The sequence below is a fragment of the Crinia signifera genome, chromosome 5, assembly GCF_055691185.1.
Source record: "Crinia signifera chromosome 5, ASM5569118v1, whole genome shotgun sequence".
NCBI classification, from domain to species: Eukaryota; Metazoa; Chordata; class Amphibia; order Anura; family Myobatrachidae; genus Crinia; species Crinia signifera.
Window position 1 is genome coordinate 4,974,687 of NC_139221.1, and position 8,862 is coordinate 4,983,548.

General features: G+C 56.8%; 1 protein-coding gene across 4 annotated transcripts in view; it reads right to left on the minus strand.

Annotated features, from left to right (window-relative positions):
* KCNH2 (potassium voltage-gated channel subfamily H member 2) overlaps positions 1-7,518 on the minus strand; it is a 412,853-nt gene extending 405,335 nt beyond the window's left edge. For 3 of the 4 annotated variants that reach the window (XR_014474764.1, XM_083186552.1, XM_083186550.1), the window contains exon 1: positions 6,172-7,518. Coding sequence is in view for 3 of the 4 variants with exons in the window: in XM_083186552.1 (XP_083042678.1) it covers positions 6,172-6,247 (76 nt within the window). In the remaining variant the exon portion in view is untranslated. The remainder of the gene's footprint in view (positions 1-6,171) is intronic. The other variant, XM_083186551.1, reaches the window with a different exon arrangement.
* Between the last annotated feature and the right edge of the window lie 1,344 nt (positions 7,519-8,862).

The following is an 8,862-nucleotide window of genomic DNA, read 5'->3' on the forward strand; positions in this document are numbered from 1 at the left end:
GGACCGGGGTTGGCAACACAGGGACCTACACAGAGGGAGGTGTGTGTAGGGACCTGGACTTGCAACGCAAGGACCAGAGCTGGCAATACCGGGACCTACACAGGGGGAGATGAGCGCAGGGCCCGGGGCTGGCATTGCAGGGACCACAGCTGGTAACGCACAGCACAATGTCACAGGTGGGGAGACGCGGCACACAGTACAACGTACAGGTAGCGGGGCTGGTAACCCACAGCACAATGTCACAGGTGGGGAGATACAGCACACAGTACAACATACAGGGAGCGGACCTGGTAACGCACAGCACAATGACACAGGCGGGGAGACGCGGCACACAGTAGAACGTGCAGGGACCGGGGCTGGTAACGCACAGCACAATGTCACAGGTGGGGAGACGCAGCACACAGTACAACATACAGGTAGCGGGGCTGGTAACCCACAGCACAATGTCACAGGTGGGGAGATACAGCACACAGTACAACATACAGGGAGCGGACCTGGTAACGCACAGCACAATGACACAGGCGGGGAGACGCGGCACACAGTAGAACGTGCAGGGACCGGGGCTGGTAACGCACAGCACAATGTCACAGGCGGGGAGACGCGGCACACAGTACAACATATAGGGACCGAAGCTGGTAACGCACAGCACAATGTCACAGGTGGTGAGACACAGCACACAGTAGAACGTGCAGGGTCCGGAGCTGGTAACGCACAGCACAATGTCACAGGTGGGGAGACGCAGCACACAGTACAACATATAGGGACCGAAGCTGGTAACGCACAGCACAATGTCACAGGTGGTGAGACACAGCACAATGTACAGGGACCGGAGCTGGTAATGCACAGCACAATGTCACAGGTGGTGAGACGCAGCACACAGTAGAACGTGCAGGGTCCGGAGCTGGTAACGCACAGCACAATGTCACAGGTGGTGAGACGCAGCACACAGTACAACGTACAGGGACCGAAGCTGGTAATGCACAGCACAATGTCACAGGCAGGGAGACACAGCACACAGTAGAACGTGCAGGGACCGGGGCTGGTAACGCACAGCACAATGTCACAGGTGGTGAGACGCAGCACACAGTAGAACGTGCAGGGTCCGGAGCTGGTAACGCACAGCACAATGTCACAGGTGGTGAGACGCAGCACACAGTACAACGTACAGGGACCGAAGCTGGTAATGCACAGCACAATATCACAGGTGGGGAGACACAGCACACAGTAGAACGTGCAGGGACCGGAGCTGGTAACGCACAGCACAATGTCACAGGCGGGGAGACACAGCACAACGTACAGGGACCGAAGCTGGTAATGCACAGCACAATGTCACAGGCAGGGAGACACAGCACACAGTAGAACGTGCAGGGACCGGGGCTGGTAACGCACAGCACAATGTCACAGGTGGGGAGACACAGCACAACGTACAACGTGCAGGGACCGGAGCAGGTAACACACAGCACAATGTCACAGGTGGTGAGACACAGCACACAGTAGAACGTGCAGGGACCGGAGCAGGTAACGCACAGCACAATGTCACAGGTGGTGAGACGCAGCACACAGTAGAACGTGCAGGGACCGGACCTGGTAACGCACAGCACAATGTCACAGGCAGGGAGACACAGCACACAGTAGAACGTGCAGGGACCGGGGCTGGTAACGCACAGCACAATGTCACAGGTGGGGAGACACAGCACAACGTACAACGTGCAGGGACCGGAGCAGGTAACACACAGCACAATGTCACAGGTGGTGAGACACAGCACACAGTAGAACGTGCAGGGACCGGAGCAGGTAACGCACAGCACAATGTCACAGGTGGTGAGACGCAGCACACAGTAGAACGTGCAGGGACCGGACCTGGTAACGCACAGCACAATGTCACAGGCGGGGAGACGCAGCACACAGTAGAACGTGCAGGGACCGGAGCAGGCAACGCACAGCACAATGTCACAGGTGGCGAGACACAGCACACAGTAGAACGTGCAGGGACCGGAGCAGGTAACGCACAGCACAATGTCACAGGTGGTGAGACGCAGCACACAGTAGAACGTGCAGGGACCGGAGCAGGTAACGCACAGCACAATGTCACAGGTGGTGAGACGCAGCACACAGTAGAACGTGCAGGGACCGGAGCAGGCAACGCACAGCACAATGTCACAGGTGGTGAGACGCAGCACACAGTAGAACGTGCAGGGACCGGAGCTGGTAACGCACAGCACAATGTCACAGGTGGGGAGACGCAGCACACAGTAGAACGTGCAGGGACTGGGGCTGGTAACGCACAGCACAATGTCACAGGTGGTGAGACGCAGCACACAGTAGAACGTGCAGGGTCCGGAGCTGGTAACGCACAGCACAATGTCACAGGTGGTGAGACGCAGCACACAGTACAACGTACAGGGTCCGAAGCTGGTAACGCACAGCACAATGTCACAGGCGGGGAGACACAGCACACAGTAGAAGTGCAGGGACCGGGGCTGGTAACGCACAGCACAATGTCACAGGCGGGGAGACACAGCACACAGTAGAACGTGCAGGGACCGGGGCTGGTAACGCACAGCACAATGTCACAGGCAGGGAGACACAGCACACAGTAGAACGTGCAGGGACCGGGGCTGGTAACGCACAGCAAAATGTCACAGGTGGTGAGACGCAGCACACAGTAGAACGTGCAGGGTCCGGAGCTGGTAACGCACAGCACAATGTCACAGGCAGGGAGACACAGCACACAGTAGAACGTGCAGGGACCGGAGCTGGTAACGCACAGCACAATGTCACAGGCAGGGAGACACAGCACACAGTAGAACGTGCAGGGACCGGGGCTGGTAACGCACAGCACAATGTCACAAGCAGGGAGACACAGCACACAGTAGAACGTGCAGGGACCGGGGCTGGTAACGCACAGCAAAATGTCACAGGTGGTGAGACGCAGCACACAGTAGAACGTGCAGGGTCCGGAGCTGGTAACGCACAGCACAATGTCACAGGCAGGGAGACACAGCACACAGTAGAACGTGCAGGGTCCGGAGCTGGTAACGCACAGCACAATGTCACAGGCAGGGAGACACAGCACACAGTAGAACGTGCAGGGACCGGGGCTGGTAACGCACAGCACAATGTCACAAGCAGGGAGACACAGCACACAGTAGAACGTGCAGGGACCGGGGCTGGTAACGCACAGCACAATGTCACAGGCAGGGAGACACAGCACACAGTAGAACGTACAGGGACCAGAGCTGGTAACGCACAGCACAATGTCACAGGTGGGGAGACACAGCACACAGTAGAACGTGCAGGGTCCGGAGCTGGTAACGCACAGCACAATGTCACAGGCGGGGAGACGAGGCACACAGTAGAACGTGCAGGGACCGGGGCTGGTAACGCACAGCACTATGTCACAGGCAGGGAGACACAGCACACAGTAGAACGTGCAGGGACCGGGGCTAATAACGCACAGCACTATGTCACAGGTGGTGAGACGCAGCACACAGTAGAACGTGCAGGGTCCGGAGCTGGTAACGCACAGCACAAGGTCACAGGCGGGGAGACACAGCACACAGTAGAACGTGCAGGGACCGGACCTGGTAACGCACAGCACAATGTCACAGGTGGGGAGACGCGGCACACAGTAGAACGTGCAGGGACCGGAGCTGGTAACGCACAGCACAATGTCACAGGTGGGGAGACACAGCACACAGTAGAACGTGCAGGGACCGGACCTGGTAACGCACAGCACAATGTCACAGGTGGGGAGACGCGGCACACAGTAGAACGTGCAGGGACCGGAGCTGGTAACGCACAGCACAATGTCACAGGTGGGGAGACACAGCACACAGTAGAACGTACAGGGACCGGCGCTGGTAACGCACAGCACAATGTCACAGGCAGGGAGACACAGCACACAGTAGAACGTACAGGGACCAGAGCTGGTAACGCACAGCACAATGTCACAGGTGGGGAGACACAGCACAACGTACAGGGACCGAAGCTGGTAATGCACAGCACAATGTCACAGGTGGGGAGACGAGGCACACAGTAGAACGTACAGGGATCGGACCTGGTAACGCACAGCACAATGTCACAGGTGGGGAGACACGGCACACAGTAGAACGTGCAGGGACCGGACCTGGTAACGCACAGCACAATGTCACAGGTGGGGAGACACAGCACACAGTAGAACGTGCAGGGACCGGAGCTGGTAATGCACAGCACAATGTCACAGGCGGGGAGACACAGCACACAGTAGAACGTACAGGGACTGGGGCTGGTAATGCACAGCACAATATCACAGGTGGGGAGACACAGCACACAGTAGAACGTGCAGGGACCGGACCTGGTAACGCACAGCACAATGTCACAGGTGGGGAGACACAGCACACAGTAGAACGTGCAGGGACCGGACCTGGTAACGCACAGCACAATGTCACAGGTGGGGAGACGCGGCACACAGTAGAACGTGCAGGGACCGGACCTGGTAACGCACAGCACAATGTCACAGGTGGGGAGACGCGGCACACAGTAGAACGTGCAGGGACCGGAGCTGGTAACGCACAGCACAATGTCACAGGCAGGGAGACACAGCACACAGTAGAACGTACAGGGACCAGAGCTGGTAACGCACAGCACAAGGTCAGAGGTGGGGAGACACAGCACACAGTACAACGTACAGGGACCGAAGCTGGTAATGCACAGCACAATGTCACAGGTGGGGAGACGAGGCACACAGTAGAACGTACAGGGATCGGACCTGGTAACGCACAGCACAATGTCACAGGCGGGGAGACGCAGCACACAGTAGAACGTGCAGGGACCGGAGCTGGTAACGCACAGCACAATGTCACAGGTGGGGAGACACAGCACACAGTAGAACGTACAGGGACCGGAGCTGGTAACGCACAGCACAATATCACAGGCGGGGAGACACAGCACACAGTAGAACGTGCAGGGACCGGAGCTGGTAACGCACAGCACAATGTCACAGGTGGGGAGACACAGCACACAGTAGAACGTACAGGGACCGGACCTGGTAACGCACAGCACAATGTCACAGGCGGGGAGACGAGGCACACAGTAGAACGTACAGGGACCGGACCTGGTAACGCACAGCACAATGTCACAGGTGGGGAGACACAGCACACAGTAGAACGTGCAGGGACCGGGGCTGGTAACGCACAGCACAATGTCACAGGTGGGGAGACGCGGCACACAGTAGAACGTGCAGGGACCGGGGCTGGTAACGCACAGCACAATGTCACAGGTGGGGAGACACAGCACACCGTAGAATGTACAGGGACCGGAGCTGGTAATGCACAGCACAATGTCACAGGTGGGGAGACGCGGCACACAGTAGAACGAGCAGGGACCGGAGCTGGTAAAGCACAGCACAATGTCACAGGCGGGGAGACGAGGCACACAGTAGAACGTACAGGGACCGGACCTGGTAACGCACAGCACAATGTCACAGGTGGGGAGACGCGGCACACAGTAGAACGTGCAGGGACCGGAGCAGGTAACGCACAGCACAATGTCACAGGTGGGGAGACACAGCACACCGTAGAATGTACAGGGACCGGAGCTGGTAATGCACAGCACAATGTCACAGGTGGGGAGACGCGGCACACAGTAGAACGAGCAGGGACCGGAGCTGGTAACGCACAGCACAATGTCACAGGCGGGGAGACGAGGCACACAGTAGAACGTACAGGGACCGGACCTGGTAACGCACAGCACAATGTCACAGGTGGGGAGACGCGGCACACAGTAGAACGTACAGGGACCGGACCTGGTAACGCACAGCACAATGTCACAGGTGGGGAGACGCGGCACACAGTAGAACGAGCAGGGACCAGAGTTGGTAACGCACAGCACAACGCACAGCACACAGTAGAACGAGCATGGAGCAGGTGGTGACGCAGGAACAATAAGCAGGAAAGTTACAGGGAATAGTGGTAAGAACAAGCACAGCTGTTCCCCGGCAGAGGGGGCATCAGATGGCATTGCCCCTTCACCAGGGGACATTAGTACGGCACACGACACAGGGAATAGCGGATAGAACGAGCGCAGCTGTTCCCCGGCAGAGGGGGCATCAGATGGCATTGCCCCTTCACCAGGGGACATTAGGACGGCACACGACACAGGGAATAGTACAATTTGCGTTCATTCACTTACTTTGTCCTTCAAATTTGCGTATGATTGTGTCCAGGAAGGTGTTCTGGGGGGCGACGTGTCCTCTCCGGACGGGCATCCTTATCCCATAGGTGTGTCCTGCTTGGTGCCAGCAGCCTGGTGGTGTGTGCCACCTTTACAACATACGGGATGTGCTTCTGTGTAAGTTGGCCGGAAGAGAACCAAGAACAACGTGCCAGCGTTAGCACAAGACGTGCCCACTGATGGTCCTCACAGCTAGCCAATGCCCGTGGTCTTCTGGTGGCTCATTGGTCTTACCTGCTGACTGGGGTTATATCAGGGTATGGCAGGGGAATACTATGCCACACAGCGCCTGGGCACTGAAGTCATGCCACGCACCATACTCCACTCCGCGTACACATAATCCACGTGTGCACAGCCCTCTGTTAACCCTATGCTTGCCACAAGCGAAGAGGTGCGCTCAGGTGCTGGCGGTGCCAGGAGGGGGCACAGCTGTGTGAGAGAACACACCACACTGCCAGAGGTGACACACAATTATCTCATCCTATTATTAGCCAACAATACCTAGATCCCCGCAGGCTCCTTCCCAGATAACAGGCGGGCAGCGAACCACAGCGTCCCCGTCAAGGACACACACTCCGGCTGCGGGGATGTGCACTGCCCAGCGGCTGCAGGATCCATACGGGGTCAGCAGCACCCAGAGACTCTACAGAACTTCGCCTCTACAACCGCAGGCCCGCGTGTGCCCACAGAGCATGGGGCATTCCACTGGGGTCTAGGTGCCCAACCTGGGGTGACGTGAACAAGAACCACTGTACAACGGGCACGGGAGGACGCATTTGTTCTGTCTAATAACAAATATTAATCCTCTGGCGGTGAGTAAGATCTGGGCGTTCCAGCAGGGTAACCCCGGACAGCGGTACTAGTGGAGTTGTCCCAGTGGCTTGGCGTGGAGCGAGGAGCGCTATTATCCCATGATCCTTTGTTGTAGAAGGCGGGAATCGGTGGTGAGCGTGCAGGGGAGGGAGGTCAGAGCCTGGGATCCGGGAATTGTGCCCTTCTCAGCACCTGCTCCTGTCACCGGCACCGTCCCCTCTGCCAGTGACACGCGTGCACTAGGTCCTGGCTGGCACACAGCCTGGGCCGTCTCCTCCAGAAGGCATCCCCTTATTAGGAGAGGAGGCAGCAGGGATGCTGTGGGAGACGGATGGTGTTTTGCCTGCTGCTAGCGCTTGTTGATGCTGCTCCTCCTCCTCCTCAGCCTTCCTCCCCCTCTCCCTCCGCTGTCAGACAGGGGGGAATCCCAGCTGGGAAGCATCACAGACCCAGACTGCAGGCTCCTGTGTTATGGAGACAGGTCTGATACAGGGAGGAGGAGCTGCCATCATACAGTATGTCTGCCCCCTGTGTGACTGGCAGGTGGGGTGGGCACGGAGAGGGTTAAATGGGGAACGCACCGAAGGATCAATGAGAAACCTTCCAGCTGCATGGAGGGGCGGGGGGGGGGGGGGCTGCCAGGTGCTGGACCAGGTCATTTAATAAGGGATTAAAGCAGAGATTATCCCCCGGACAGATATTCGCCACTCTCCACTAATCCGGCGTATTTCCAGGTGCCGGATTATGGGCGCAAAACGTTACGCTGTCAGATGTAGCACTATAATATAGAGGAGGGGGGGGGCATTATATTACACAGAGGATTGGGGGGGGGGGGGCATTATATTACACAGAGGATTGGGGGGGGCGCATTATATTATAGAGAGGATGGGGGGCGCATTATATTACACAGAGGATTGGGGGGGGCATTATATTACACAGAGGATTGGGGGGGGGGGCATTATATTACACAGAGGATTGGGGGGGCATTATATTACACAGAGGATTGGGGGGGCATTATATTACAGAGAGGATGGGGGGGCATTATATTACACAGAGGATTGGGGGGGGCATTATATTACAGAGAGGATGGGGGGGCATTATATTACACAGAGGATGGGGGGGCATTATATTACACAGAGGATGGGGGGGGCATATTACACAGAGGATGGGGGGCGCATTATATTACAGAGAGGATGGGGGGCGCATTATATTACAGAGAGGATGGGGGGCGCATTATATTACAGAGAGGATGGGGGGGCATTATATTACACAGAGGATTGGGGGGGCATTATATTACACAGAGGATGGGGGGGCATTATATTACACAGAGGATGGGGGGGCATTATATTACACAGAGGATGGGGGGCGCATTATATTACAGAGAGGATGGGGGGCGCATTATATTACAGAGAGGATGGGGGGCGCATTATATTACAGAGAGGATGGGGGGCGCATTATATTACAGAGAGGATGGGGGGCGCATTATATTACAGAGAGGATGGGGGGCGCATTATATTACAGAGAGGATGGGGGGGCATTATATTACAGAGAGGATGGGGGGGCATTATATTACAGAGAGGATGGGGGGCATTATATTACACAGAGGATGGGGGGCATTATATTACACAGAGGATGGGGGGCATTATATTACACAGAGGATTAGGGGGGTCATTATATTACAGAGAGGATGGGGGGGGGCATTATATTATAGAGAGGATGGGGGGGCATTATATTATAGAGAGGATGGGGGGGGGCATTATATTATAGAGAGGATGGGGGGGGGGCATTATATTATAGAGAGGATGGGGGGGGGCATTATATTATAGAGAGGATGGG